This window comes from Rhinopithecus bieti, unplaced genomic scaffold, assembly GCF_001698545.2.
Source record: "Rhinopithecus bieti isolate Rb0 unplaced genomic scaffold, ASM169854v2 scaffold_3763, whole genome shotgun sequence".
NCBI classification, from domain to species: Eukaryota; Metazoa; Chordata; class Mammalia; order Primates; family Cercopithecidae; genus Rhinopithecus; species Rhinopithecus bieti.
Genome location: NW_016804379.1, coordinates 1,516,860 through 1,531,406, shown reverse-complemented (window position 1 = coordinate 1,531,406; position 14,547 = coordinate 1,516,860). Strand labels below are relative to the sequence as shown.

Below are 14,547 nucleotides of genomic sequence, written 5' to 3'. Positions count from 1 at the left end.
TGCTTAGTAAGGGGAATACCTTTAATAGTAGGCTTCAGAATTCAGTCTTTGGGTATATGACGGTGCACGGACCTGGGCGAGCAGCTGCACACTGTTCAGGGTGCGGGCCCTGTACAAGGGCCCCGAGAAACCATGCTTGTGGCCTGGTTCTACTCGTAGGCAAGTCACCAGACCTATCAGCCTCACTTTCTTCATTTATGAGAAGAGATAAATCCTGCTACCTTTTCTGCTACTTGCCATAGGATGGTTATGAGGATCCAGTAAACAAAGGCATGGAAATGCATTTTGCAACTATAAAGGGATGGCTGCACTCAGAGAACGGCGGTCTGGACTGGCAAGGGTCCTGCTTGTCTTTGTTCTAAAGCTTTCTATTTATTTTTTTCTGCTTGAGCCTGAAAATTAGTTGCTGAGTAGCACAAATCATAACAGGCAAGCAAAGTGGACAGTGCAAACGCCTAACTTTTTCACCACTGCAATTTGGCTGCTTCGGGCACTAATTTGCTTTCTCTTCAAGTCCGTTCTCACCAACCGAAGTCCTTGCATGGCACCCAATAAATCTGCAGCCGATGCACAAGCAGAAGGGATGGACTTTGTCCTTGGATTTTTCACAGCAGAGGCTCCCATTTAGAACGTTAAAAATATTGTGATAAGGTGAGAACCCAGATTTAAAAACTATTTGGAGAGGCAAGGAAGAAGGAAGTTCAGGCTCTGAATTCTGAGAGCCAATACCTGTGGGGTGGGGTAAGGATCGGGGGCTGAGTCATTAAACGTTCTTTAAAACTTTGCAATTTCAAGACCACACCCAACTTATTTTGTAGCTAAAAGGGATGTTCAACCCTCTCATCATTTCTTATCTCACAGATGCTAAAACTAAAGCCTAGAGAGAAATTTCTGCCCAGCTATATACTGCAATGTAATGACAGAGGAAGAAAAAAAGCATGTCAGTCCAGTGTTTCCCCATTACTGCACTGGGAAAATGATATTCTATTTTGCAGATTGGGAAACTGAGACACATATGCTAATGGTTCTGGCTTTCCAAGTGCCTTTTGTGTTTAGGCACTTCCGAATCAGATCTCCGCTCCACAGTCCCCTGCGTGAGGAGGCACCATTGCCGCCATCTCACAGAGGAAGAACGGGGTTCTGAGGTGGGGAGGGGAAGGCTGCACAGGACTTCTGGCTCCAGAGCCTCCTCTCCCTCCACCATAGTGCCTGCTCCAGAGAAGACACAAAGGCTTGGAGATGGTCACAGAGAGTTAAGAGAAACATTTTCTTTCCTTGATGGGATTGTTTTCAACAGAAGTCTAGCGTACCCTGCAAAATGCTGTTTTACTTTAACCTATTCTTTCAATTGTCATTCCTGGATTTGCCCAAGAAAGTAACAAAAGCTACATATGTAAAGATTTTCTTGTAGGATTAGCTAAAATAACAAAAATTAGAAATAGTCCAAATGTACAACAATAAGGAAATAGTGAAGAAAATACGATGCATGGACGTTACGGAAGCTTACATAGCAATTAAAAACAATCACAAAGGCTAAACATGAAAACACTGCTTACAATAAAATACTAAGAAAAAAAGCACTTGAAAGTTTTTTATGATAGCTATAAAAAGATATGTACTCACTTGTAAAAAAAGTTGGATTGGAATATAAAGAAGTGAGAATGCAATATTATTGGGCTGGCTTGTTAGGAATTTTGAAAAAAATTTAACTTCTTTCAGTGGTTTTTATATCTTTATTAAAATATCTCAAACTAAGAGAAGAGAAAAATGTTGGCTGCCTGAAATATTTATTTAGTAACCTGGATCAAACCAGACTAACAGTAAGTATCTTGCTTTTTCTTTCTATATTTTGAGGAAACTGGGTGATTGGATTGGATGCTGCGATTTATACTATAATCCAGTCTTTTTCTACTTGATGCCTTTCATTAGTTTATTCTTAGTTCATTAGTTAACAATCTCCAACAGTGTTAGCCTTGTTTATTTTCTGCTTTTCTCCAGTGTTAAAGCCTAATCAGAAAAAAATGAACATATTTCTTTATTTTTAGTTGTAATGTTAGCTGAATCATATGAAATTATCATTTTTGTAGATCTGAAATAAACAAATAGTGGAAATTTCATATGGTCCAACCAGAAAATTTTAATAACGGCAGGGTTTTATCTTAAACCATCCTTGCAACTCATTTCAAATAATTCTAATCACTCAAACTGCCCTGTCCCCTCCACCTGTTTAATTTCTGGTTTTTGTTTTGTTTTTAAAATACATTGTTTAATACTACGTTCTCTAGAGGAAAGGTCCAAATAACGCCAATTCAATATACCTGCCAAATAAACTATTAAAGTTAATTTAATCATATGAAAGCATCTAGATCTCCTTCATTCACTCACCTTTTAATTCGTTCGACAATTCTTATTTTATTTTAATTTTATTTATTTTTTTGAGATGGAATCTTGCTTTGTTGCCCAGGCTGGAGTGCAGTGGTGCGATCTCAGCTCACTGCAACCTCCGCCTCCCAGGTTTAAGTGATTCTGCTGCTTTAGCCTTCCAAGTAGTTGGGACTACAGGCACGCACCACCATGCCCAGTTAATTTTTTGCATTTTTTAGTGGAGATGGGGTTTCACCACATTGGCCAGGCTGGTCTCAAATTCCTGACCTCAGGTGGTCCACCCGCCTCGGCCTCCCAATGTGCATTCAACAATTCTTATTGATACTTATTGCACATTGACTCTGCTCCAGGTACCATGCTAAGTGCTGGGTAGAACTGTGAGTGTGACAGGGGTGTCTTTGTTTTCAGGGAACTTAAAGTTGTTTTTTAGACCGGAAGACATACTCCATACTATGTACATGCACTGACTAAAGTGATCATTTTGTTTCGATTAACAGGTCAAATGACCGGTTCAATTTTTTTTTTTAACCAAATTGAATGTTTGTTCAAAGTGACTAACACCATCACTTCAGTGTTAATAAAAATTAGCCTTGGCCCAAGCAGAGCTAAGAAATTTATTTTGAACTATTTCCAGTATTTATTAAATCAATTATCTGACCTATGTAAGGTCCTAAGCCTTAGATAAATAAGGCTTGGGAGAAAGGATTCCCAAAGTGCGTGTTTGGACAACTCTAATCTAAGAGACTTCCCTCAGGGCATCTGGACCTTTCTGAACAAAGCAGAGACACAATGCTGGGTAACTTTTGACTGGAAAAGTGTATATCCAATAACAATTAAATGCATTTTTTTAAAGAACAAAAGCAAAAATACGAAGAATTTAAAATTAAGTAGAGCAGTGGTTATTCACCTAAGCCAGAGCTCCCCAGGACTGTTTCTGGGGGATGCTTAGCAGCAGCAGATGTGACCTTTAGGCTAGTAAGCCTGAGAAACGCTAAAATCGAAAAATGAAATAGCTCATTTGGATGAGCAGAGCTAGGCGATTGGAGGGCGAAGCAATCTGATGGTGAGAATGCCTTTGATGAAAAATGTGTACTGGTGTCACTTAACAGCTTGCCTGACATTCACCTCGCAGCAATGTTAGCAAAGATTTTGTGTTCAAGAAGTTTGCATTTAGATACTCAGTCACTGTGCACCCGCAATAGCCCTTTGGCTTCAGAATCTAGGTGGCTACCCCGACCAGTGATGACTGGGTGGATTTTGTTTCTAATTCCCTTCAAAGTGATACTTTGAAAAACTTTTGTCTATTAGCCTTATCTAAGATAGCTAAAATGTCAGTCTCCACAGAGGCAAAGTAAGTGGCACTGAGAAGTAAAAAAATCCAGCCAATTCCCCTGCCCCCTATTTGTGGAAATGGGGCATGGCCCCCATCTTGTATATATTTTTTCAGACATGCTTTTACTTCGGGAGAATATTCCCCTACAGAATAAGTATCTTTAAAAAATGAAAATGGTGGATGTAACAGTCATCCTATGACCAGCCAGAGCTTTGCTCCTTGTTCACCATCGGGCCTACCCCCGGGATCATTGTTATGTTTCCGTGCTGGTATGGGTGTGCCCAGAAATCAGAAGAGGGATGAGTTGGATTGCAACTGATGGAGAAAAGGCCCACTGCTGCTTTACAACACATTGAAAGCAAATTAAGAATCCCAGACGTGAGTTTCCATCTCCTGTTTCTGGGTTTTGAGAACAAGAAGACAGTCCAAGATGTAATAATGGTAATAGTAAATACAATTTTTACTTATTGGCTGTCTACTATGTATTGAACACATTACATTACTTCTCATTGTCACATCTCTGCAAAGAAGGTATTATAATTCTTTCTTTAGACATGAGAAAACTGAGGCCCAGAGAGGTTAAGTCACTTGCCTAAGGTTGCACAGCTAGGAAGCGGCAGCGCTGGGACACCACCTGAGATTAGCCTGGCTCTTTCCACCACGTCCAGCCACCTTCCTAAAAGCAGAGCTGCTCACAAGCCTGGAAGCCTTGTGTTTCCCAAGGCTGCATGTCAGAGCTGCATCTCCTCACTGATAAAAGACAAAGACCACACTGACCGCCGGGTGCATTCTTGGCTACTGCAGAGTAGGGAGTTAGAGGCACTAAGGGCTCTGCAGGCACAAGTGTGCCCATGCCAGCAGGCACGCCATCATAGGTTCTTCTGGTCTCAAGCCCGGGTGACCGTCTTGGTAGACTCTCTCTTAGGGAGGCCTCCTCATGTGGACAGACCAGGTCATCATTTGCTTTGATCCTAATAATCTGGTCGTTTCCAAAGAAATGCAAATGCAATAGCTTAGTAAAAAGTAGACATTTTAAAAGAGGCGTATGCAATGGGTCACTTAACTGAGCAAGAAGAGAGAGAAGACCTGACTGAAATGCTATAAGTGGACTTTCCGCTCATAGAAGACTGTGGAGGTGTCCCCTCAGGCAGCACAAGCACCACCGCAGCCCTCGGTGTTGAGGCCTCTCTGAGTCACACCTTGTCTTACCGTACCTGTTGTCTGGGCTATTATACTTTGAAAAACTTTTGTCTATTAGCCTTATTTAAAATAGCTAAAATGTCAGTCTCCACAGAGGCAAAGTAAGTGGCACTGAGAAGCAAAAAATCCAGCCAATGTGCGGTTTTCTCCTCCTGCCCCCTATTTGTGGAAATGGGGCATGGCCCCCATTTTGTCTGCTGGGTGGGGTTCTGTTTACCACGCTTGGCAGCCACATCCACCCAGCAGCCTTTCATTTTTCTAACTTCACTTTGCCCCTACCTTGGTCTCTCCAAGCTGAACACAAATGGACCAGTGAGGAAACTGCAGGTAAAGACCCTAAAAGGTTACATGATCTCCATGGTGGGGTGTCCCAAGGCTGAAGCTCAGAGGCTGGAGCTATTGCCCCTGGCTGTCTCCCCTGCAGTCACTAAATTCCAGCTGTTCTGCGTCCCCTTGTCCCCAGCACATAAGGATGGGCTGCTCTGAGCAAGCTCAGGCACGTTCACTCTGCCACACTGTGTGTGTGACTCAGACCCCACAAGCCTCTTCTGAGAAAACAGCTGTGATCTGACAGAAACCCCTGCAGCTGCACAGGCCTCAGAATCCCCCAGGCGCTAGTCCGGGCTGTGCCCTGCTCCCTGGTGGGAGCAGAAGTGCCCATGGCCTCTCCCGCCGTCCCAACAGGGCCCCTACACAAATTCCCACACCAAGGTGAGCTTTCAGGAGCGGTCAGGTGGGCCGAGGACACTTGCTTGCTCCACCTTCCCTGTTCCTTTAGATTGAAATTCAGCCTGCCCCACTTCTCAGGAAGATGCCACGAGGCCAATCCCCCCTGAGCAGTTTGTCTTGCCCTCTTTTCACTGGTTTTCTTCCTCATTACCTAGGCTAGAAAACATGGTGGAAGCTAAAGGCTTGCAGCAAAGCCGAGCTCCCACGAACGGGAATGAGGTGAGGAGCGAGCGCTCTTGTTGGCTGGGCGCTGCTTCTGGTGGTGACTTAACCAGGCACATCCTCTCATCTGCCCCATGTTCTGTCAACGCCTGGCCCTCTGGCTGGGCTAGATGGCCGCCTAAGGGGCGGGTTGGCGTGAGTCACGGAGCCCGGGACGGTGCGTCACCCGGCAGCCCCAGGCGGTGGGGTGTGGGGACAGCCATGACAGGGTTGAGCCTAGACACGGACCCTTGGCCATGAGGTAGCGAAGGCGCCGTGGAGGCTGCCGCCCAGTGCTTCCTGCCCGTGCCCCTTTCGTCCTTGGTTACCCCCACTTACTCCCGGGCCCACTGGGGTGTTTGAGGCCATGACCTTGACTGACCAATGAAATCTTTGTCGGCGAAGGAAGAAAAAAGGGGCTGAGTGACGGAGCCAGCCAGAGGGTGAAAGAAGCTGAGGAGACTAGAAGGTCGCAGCACGAAACACGGCCTGGCTGACATTTTCTGATCCTATCCAGGTTCTGTGAAACACTCCCTCTCCGTTTCTCCACCCTGGGCCTGCCTTGTTTGCTCTCTTGTTTCCTTCTTCCTTCCTCTCTTATCACTGGAAAAATCTGTACCCGGAGGAGCTGTGTTTTCTAGCAGCTGGCTCTGAACTGATGCCCAGCTCGGCTGTGATGGAGTCGATGCCAGCACCGGGCCAAACCCCTCACTGCTCACTTGCCCATTGATTTGAGGAGGGCAGGATTCGAAGGAGACCCCAGCCCCTCACCACCCTCCACTACCCACGCCCACCGCCGCCCCCCCCCGCCCCATAACATACACAAAGAGTTTCTAGAAGTTCCCTGCCGTGGACACATCGGCCCTACCTGTAATTGGGAACTGTGCCTGCAGGATGGCTGCGGTGACAAGCTCCTTCCACTTCATCTTGTCCTTTCCCTCAGAAAGAGGCTGGGAGGCAGAGGCTGAGGCAGCGGTGGCCGGGAGGATGAGGAGAAAAGGAGTGTCTGCTGGTTTTATTCTGCTGCTACCTCCCCAGGAAGTGGAAGACTGTGGGGCCTTTGAGAAGCACCTGCCGACAGGCCAAGAAACTCACACTCCCCCTTTCGGTTCACAGGCAGGAAGCCCTGGAGGTCTGAGGGTTTGGGGTGTGTGTATGTATCTGTCTGTCTGAATTTTGCTTTTTCTCTCATTTGACCGTTGTTTTAATGTTCCTTTTTTAAAAAAATAATTCTTGGCCAGGCGTGGTGGCTCACACCTGTAATCCCAGCACTTTGGGAGGCTGAGGTGGGTGGATCACTAGGTCAGAAGATTGAGATCATCCTGGCTAACACGGTGAAACCCCATCTCTGCTAAAAATACAAAAAATTAGCCGGGCGTGGTGGCGGGCGCCTGTAGTCCCAGCTACTCGGGAGGCTGAGGTAGGAGAATGGCGTGAACCTGGTAAGTGGAGTTTGCAGTGAGCCAAGATCGCACCACTGCACTCCAGCCTGGGCGACAGAGCAAAACTCCATCTCAGAAAAAAAGATGAAAAAAAAAATTAAAAAATAATTCTTATCTAATTCCTATCTTGATTGGTAAAGTCCATCTCTAGGCAAATACAAGTTCTTGATGGATATAAGAACATTTGCCGTTTTCCTAGACTATCAAATATTTTATGGTGGCTGGTAAAATGACAGAGCCCTGGATTCAGAGTCAGGACAAATGTAGAGACAGATTCCTGGGGTTTTAGTGGCATCTCTACCTACCATCTACTTGCTGTGTGGCCTGGAGTCAGTCACTCAACATCTCTAGACTTCAGCTTCCTTATCTATAAAGCAAAGAGCTGGAGTAGATCTGAGTTTGCAGATCTGAACTTGGCCTGAATTTGGATCATAGAATAGATTGAAATACTGTAGCTCACATAGTATTTTAAACACTTGTGTTAGTTGCCAACATTTAAACATCAGAGTAATTTAGAATAGTAAAACATTAAAACCTAGGCATAAACTTCGTCTAAAAATTGTAATATATCTATATGAAACAAACTTTAAAACATTGCTGAAGAACGCCAAAAGGACTTGGGTAAATGGAAAGGCATACCCTTCTTTGATAGGAAGCTCTCTTTTAAGGAGACCACACTTCTCCCTTAATTAGTCAATCTATTTCATTGAAAATACCAACAAAAGTTTTAGGACAAGATGAGCTGATTCCAAAACTGATATGAAAAAATTAACGTACAAGAATAGCCAAGACTCCAAAGTCACAGCAATTCAATATAAAATTAATACATTGGACTTCATCAAAATTAAAAGCTTTTGTGCATCAAAGGACACTATGAAGAAGTGAGTCCTGCAAATCACCACATACCTCTAAGTGATGGAAACAGCATTCCTGTCGTCAGACTTGGTACCTACTCAGAGTCTAAATTGGCCCCTAAGAGAGCCAATGACTTAATCAAGGCCACACACCAAATAGGTGGTAGGTAGAGATGTCACTAAAGCCCAAGTAGTCTGTCTCTACATTTAGTCTGAGTCTGCATCAGTGAAGGTTGTCATCGACCTGAGGTGCTGACACACTGATGAAGCCTACATCTACCAAAATGGAGACACAGTTGGGGAGGCCATCAGGGGAAATAGCAGAAGGAAAGGTGCAGAGGAAGGATATCTTCTACTGTGGAAAGCTGTGGGCTACAAATCATGACCCAGAGCTGGTCTGCCCAAGCCTAGAGAGGATGCTCAAGGTCCTCCAGCTAGACTGTGTGGATCTTTACATCATTGAAATACCCATGGTCCGTAAGCCAGGAGATGAAGTCTACCCTATACGTGAGAATGGCAAATGGTTATATCACAAGTCAAATCTGTGTGCCACTTAGGAAACTTTGGAAGCTTGCAAAGATGCTGGCTTGGTGAAATCCCTCGGAGTATCCAGTTTTAACAGCAGGCCAGCTGGAGCTCATCCAGAACAACCCAGGACTCAAACCCAAGCCAGTCAGCAACGACATTGTGTGCCACCCATATTACACCCAGACAAAACTTTTGAAATTTTGCCAATAACATGACATTGTCATGATTGCATATAGCCCTTTGGAGACCACTAGGAATCCCACCTTGACAAATATGTCTTCTCCGCCTTCGTTAAAGGGTGCACTTCTAAAAAGATGCAATAAGATGACAGCTCAAGTTGTTTTGCATTTCAACATCCAGCAAGGGGTGGCTGTCATTCCTAAAAGCTTTAATCCTGAAAGGATCAAGGAAAACCTTCAGGCCTTTGACTTTTCTCTCACTGAATGAAGGACATTGAAGCCTGGAGTGAAAATGTCCGCTTCGTGGAAATGCTTATGTGGTGTGATCATCCAAAATACCCATTTCTTGATGAATACTGACTTCAGAGAGTTCCTGAACAGATTCTTCCCTCTCACGTGTGGAGGACCTTGGGGTGCATAGTTCCCCATGGACATGGAAATGAAAAGGTTTTATTATCTGCAAAGTGGTGATGGAAACATGCTTAACTTTTGTGTAGTGTGACTTTGACTCACCTATGTTAAAGAAAAAATGTTTAAATCTGTTGAAATAAGTCTTAGGAAATTATCACCTAATATTTTACTAGATAAATGTCTTCTGGGTTCCAGACCAAACAGAACAAAATAAAACAAACAAAAAAAAACCCATTAGATTCCAGAAAAGACTTGAAAGGCAACAGATGACAACAAGCACAAAGTAACTTATGAATGTGGGCAGTACCATTGTTAGTCTGAGTTCTTTAGCAGTCAACAGGACAACAATGACAGCAGAGGGCCCCTGTGTGCCAGGGTGCTGGCAGTGGCCTTGAGGACTTGAACCGTGGACTGCAATACAGACACAGCCAAGATAAGATATAGACATGCATTATTAACAAGAAAGTGATTTGCTGCACCTTGAGTAGGGAGAGAGGGCTAAGTGCAGAAACGTCTTAAAATAGAGTCAATTAAACACCACGGTGATCAACAAAGCCATAAGGATTTTGTTGTTGTTTGTTTCTATCCGGTGTATGTTTGTTTAACTTTTACTCAACTTGAAGGATGCATACTTGCTGGTTCTCTTTTGCATCCTCAAAGGGTCTGAGTTTCAACATAACTAGTGGTCCATACTTGCATTGTCTACTTTCAGTCTTGCCACATTGATCATACAACAACCATGATGTGAAGTGGCTTGAAACAACCAACATACATAAATAAAACTCTGCATCATAAAGTATTCCGAAGATGGCTATTTTAAAAGAAGACATTTTATAAGGGGACTTTAGGAGACACATTGAAAGAAGAGGCTTTATAAAATTACCACGCTTAAGGCTTTAAGAGTGTTATTGGGATAGCTATATGAATTTTGAGAAAATAGCAAGTTCAAAAGAACACTGGTAATTGTACTCTATGTGAATTTTTAAAGAGAATAAAATTATTAGAATTCAACAACAGAGATGTAACTATTTTCAGTTCAACTACGGAAATATATTTTATTCATTCATATTAGATCACTCTCGCAGGGCAAGAGAGTTCTTCAAAAATTATACTTTTCCTTTTTTTTTATTTTTTATTTATTTATTTATTTATTTATTTTTTTTTTTGAGACGGAGTCTCGCTCTGTTGCCCGGGCTGGAGTGCAGTGGCTGGATCTCAGCTCACTGCAAGCTCCGCCTCCCAGGTTCACGCCATTCTCCTGCCTCAGCCTCCCGAGTAACTGGGACTACAGGCGCCCGCCACCTCGCCCGGCTAGTTTTTTGTATTTTTTAGTACAGACGGGGTTTCACCGTGTTAGCCAGGATGTTCTCAATCTCCTGACCTCGCAATCCACCCGTCCCAAGACCAATTGCTTATAGATAATCTTCAATGGCCTGTACACATACATTTCTGAGAAAGTATCGCTTAAAAACTTGATCTATACTGATCATTTTCACTGATTCCGATGTTAATACTTAGAATGCTTGTCCTCTAGAAAATATTTGGTTCACAAGAAATCATAAAGTATGATGACAAAGAAAGACAAAAGAAAGAACAAAGAAAGTGAAAAGACAACTCAACCCACAGAATGAAAGAAAACATTTATAAATATACTGATAAGGGTCTAGGATTCAGAATATATAAATAACCCCTATGACTCAACAAAAAAAAACATAACCCAATTAAAAATTGGCCAAAGATTTAAATAGACATTTTTCCAAAGAAGACATACAAATGGCCAATTAGTACATGAAAAGATGTACAACATCATCAGTCATTAGGGAAATACAAATCAAAACCACAGTGAGATACCACTTCTCACCCACTAGGAAAGCTAAAATAAGAAAACAGACAATACAAGTGTTGATAAGGATGTGGAGAAACTGGAATTCTCATATAGTTTTTGTGGGTTATATAAATGGTGAAGTCCTTGTGAAAAACTATTTGGCAGTTCCTCAGAAAGTTAAACATAGTATCATGTGACCCAGCAATTCTACTCCTAGGTATATACCCAAGAGAATCAGAAACCTAGGCTCACACAGAAACTAATAAAAGAATGTTCATAGCAGCATTATTCATAGTGGCCCTAAACTGGAAACAATTCGAATGGCCACAACTAGGAATGGATAAGCAAATGTGCTGTATCCAAACAATGAAATACGACTCGGCCATCAAAAAGAATGAAGCGCTGTTACATGCTGCAATTTGGATGACCCTTGAAAACATTATGCTAAGTGGAAGAGGCCAGGCACAAAAGGTTACATATTGTATGATTCCATTTATATGAAATGTCCAGAATAAGCAAATTCATACAGATAGAAAGCAGGTTAGTAGTTGCCAGGGGATGGTGAGAGTGGGGAATTGGGACTAACTGCCAATAGCTATGAGGGTTCCTTTGAGATGATGCACATGTTCTAGAATTGGACAGTGGTGATGGTGTGCAACGTAGTGAATATACTAAAAACCATTTAAGTATATACTTTAAAAGGATACATTTTATGTTATTTGAATTATATCTCGATGCAAAAATAATGCTAAAACAAACACCAGAATAGTCAGGAAAATTCTTGCAAAGAAGAGTAAAGAGAGTGAAATAACCCTACCAGATATCAAATATTAAAAGGGGTGTAATTATCAGACAGTACTTAGGGTAATATAGACTTAAACCTATATGGTCAATTGTTTTTCAATAAAGATACAAGAAAAATTCAGCAGGAAATGGTAGTCTTTTCAACAAACGGTGGTAGAACAACTGGATATCTATATTGAAAAAAAATTGACCCTCAGTTCATACTATACACAAAAATTATCTGAAATGGCTCATAGACCTAAATGTAAAACCCAAAACTATAAAATTTCTGGAATTAAATATAGGAGAAAATATTTGTGATAGGACACAAAAGTAAAACCATCAAAGAAAAAACTTGTGAACTGGACTTCAACAAAATTAAAAGGTTTTGCTCTTGTTCATTGAAAGACACCAGTAGGAAAATGAAAAAGAAGCCATAGACTAGGAGAAATTATTTCCAAACACATACATCAGATAGAGGACTTATACCCAGAATATGTAAAGAACTATTTTAACTCAATAGTAAGGTAATCAACTCAATAAGAAAATGGGCACAAGGTTTGAATAGACAATTCCCAAAAGAAGATAAATGAACAGCCAATAAGCATGTGAAAAGATGCTAAATATCATTAATAATTAAAGAAAAACAAGTTAAAACCACAATGAGACACTGCTACATACCTGTTAGTATGGCTAAAATTAAATAACTGGTTGTTATCAAGTGTTGCCGAGGATATGGAAGAACTGAAACTCTCATATGCTGATTGGGGGGAATGTAAAATGGTACAACAATTTCTGAAAGATCTGGCAGTTTCTTTAGAAAGTTAAACATACACTCACCATACGATCCAGCCATTGCACTCATGTATCTAACCAAGAGAAAAACTATACATATATGTGTATATATATATATATCCATATAAAGATTTGTACATCAACACTCATGGCAGCTTTATTTGCAATAAACTACTGGAAAACTACCCAAATATTTATCAACAAATGAATGGAAAAACTAATTATGGTATATCCATTCAATGAAATAATACTGAACAATAAAAGAAAAATAAACTACTAGTGCATATAACATGGCTGAATCTCAAAATCAATATACTGAGTGAAAGAGACCAGGCTAAAAGAGTACATATTGAAAGATTCTACTTATAGGAAATTCTACAAAATCTAAATTAATCTGTTGTAACAGATTTCAAACTATAAACTAAGAAAAGGCACTCGCAGCACTGTGACGAAGGGCTTAGTTTCTTAGTACATAAAGAGCACCCAAACGTTATTCAGTTTTAGCAAATAATTTTTGAGTGTCCACCAGGTGCCAAGCATGGTACTATACACTGAAGATATAACTGAGAGTTAAATAGACAGAATCCTTGCCCTCGTGAAATGTTTAAGCTGACAGGAGTCTAAAACAACGTTAGAAAAATGAGAAAAGGACTTGAACAGAGAGTTCATGGGGAAAAAAAAAAGTAACACATAGCTTTCAAATGAATGAAAAATTACCAAAATCACTCATAGTAGGTAAAAATCAAAATTAAAATTACAGTGAATACATTTATTTACATATCAGATTGCTATCAACTTCTCCACTGGGTTCCGTCTTCCTTTGCTTCCCAAGGACATTGCCCCAGAAATTCTCTTTTTTCTCTCCTGTACGTCAGTATTTTCCTCTAAACTGGATCATTCCTATCAGTATACAAGCATGTTACTTCTCTCGTCTTAAAAAACTCAAAGACTTATATAGCATTTGCACATTGGAACTTGCCATATTTCTTATTGCTTTAGGAATCCAGTCTCCACACTAAGAAGCCTGTATTAACCCTCTGGAAACTCACAGCTGACAGCCAGCACTGACTTCCAGACAAGTAAGGCTCTCTGACATCATCCAGACCCAACTGAACCAACAGAGGACTGCAGCCATGTGAGTGACATCAGGTGAGACTAGACAAAGCACTGCCTAACTGAGTCCAGCCTAAATTGCTGGCCTACAGAATAATGAACTAAAACGGTTGTTGTTCTAAGCCACTGAGTTTGGGAGGATTGTGACATACCAAATGATAACCAAAATACTCAATATCCCCATATCAATCTCAGGAATTGCTCTAATTGGTCCACCTTGGGCCATATGCCCACTTTTTGGGCTAACCATTGCTTCTAGGGGGTCAAGACGAGATTGGAGCTGGTAAACTCTAGTTAACAGCTTTATAGAATCATTTGTAACAGAAGAAATGAGGAGAAAGGATTCTGGGCATACATGCAACAATGACTGTCCACAACAGCCAGCCTTGCCCTGGTGTGTGCAGTAGGATGGGGTTGGCAACTAGAACGAGGCTCACACTTTGCAGAGGGGCACACAGGCAAGGCCAGGAGCTGGAGCTTAGAGGAAGCTGGATAGAATGTGATGACTGGGAGCTATGAGTTTCTCTTCAGGGACGCTCTGGCTCTTCCTCATGACTGAATCCCTACTTCCTGATATATTCTGATGGGTGGGTGGATGGATAGATGGATGGATGCATGCATGCATGCATGCATGCATGGATGGATGGTTGGGTGACCCAGTGAGTGAGTGGCTGGATGGATGAATGGGTAGGAGGGTGGATGGTAACATTCAGGATGGCAGGAAGTCCAATAATATGTAGGAGAATGCTCCAGCTTCCTCTCAGGAAGA

General features: G+C 41.9%; 1 protein-coding gene and 1 pseudogene across 2 annotated transcripts in view; one reads left to right on the top strand and one right to left on the bottom strand.

The window, feature by feature from the left end:
• The window catches only part of CD247 (CD247 molecule), a 92,982-nt gene extending 86,035 nt beyond the window's left edge, over nucleotides 1–6,947 (bottom strand). The window contains exon 1 of one of the 2 annotated variants that reach the window (XM_017867610.1): nucleotides 6,717–6,947. In XM_017867610.1, coding sequence (XP_017723099.1) covers nucleotides 6,717–6,774 — 58 coding nt within the window. In that variant the 5' untranslated portion in view covers nucleotides 6,775–6,947. The remainder of the gene's footprint in view (nucleotides 1–6,716) is intronic. The other variant, XM_017867609.1, reaches the window with a different exon arrangement.
• Nucleotides 6,836–9,211, top strand: LOC108526718 (3-oxo-5-beta-steroid 4-dehydrogenase pseudogene; annotated as a pseudogene).
• The last annotated feature ends 5,336 nt before the right edge of the window (nucleotides 9,212–14,547 follow it).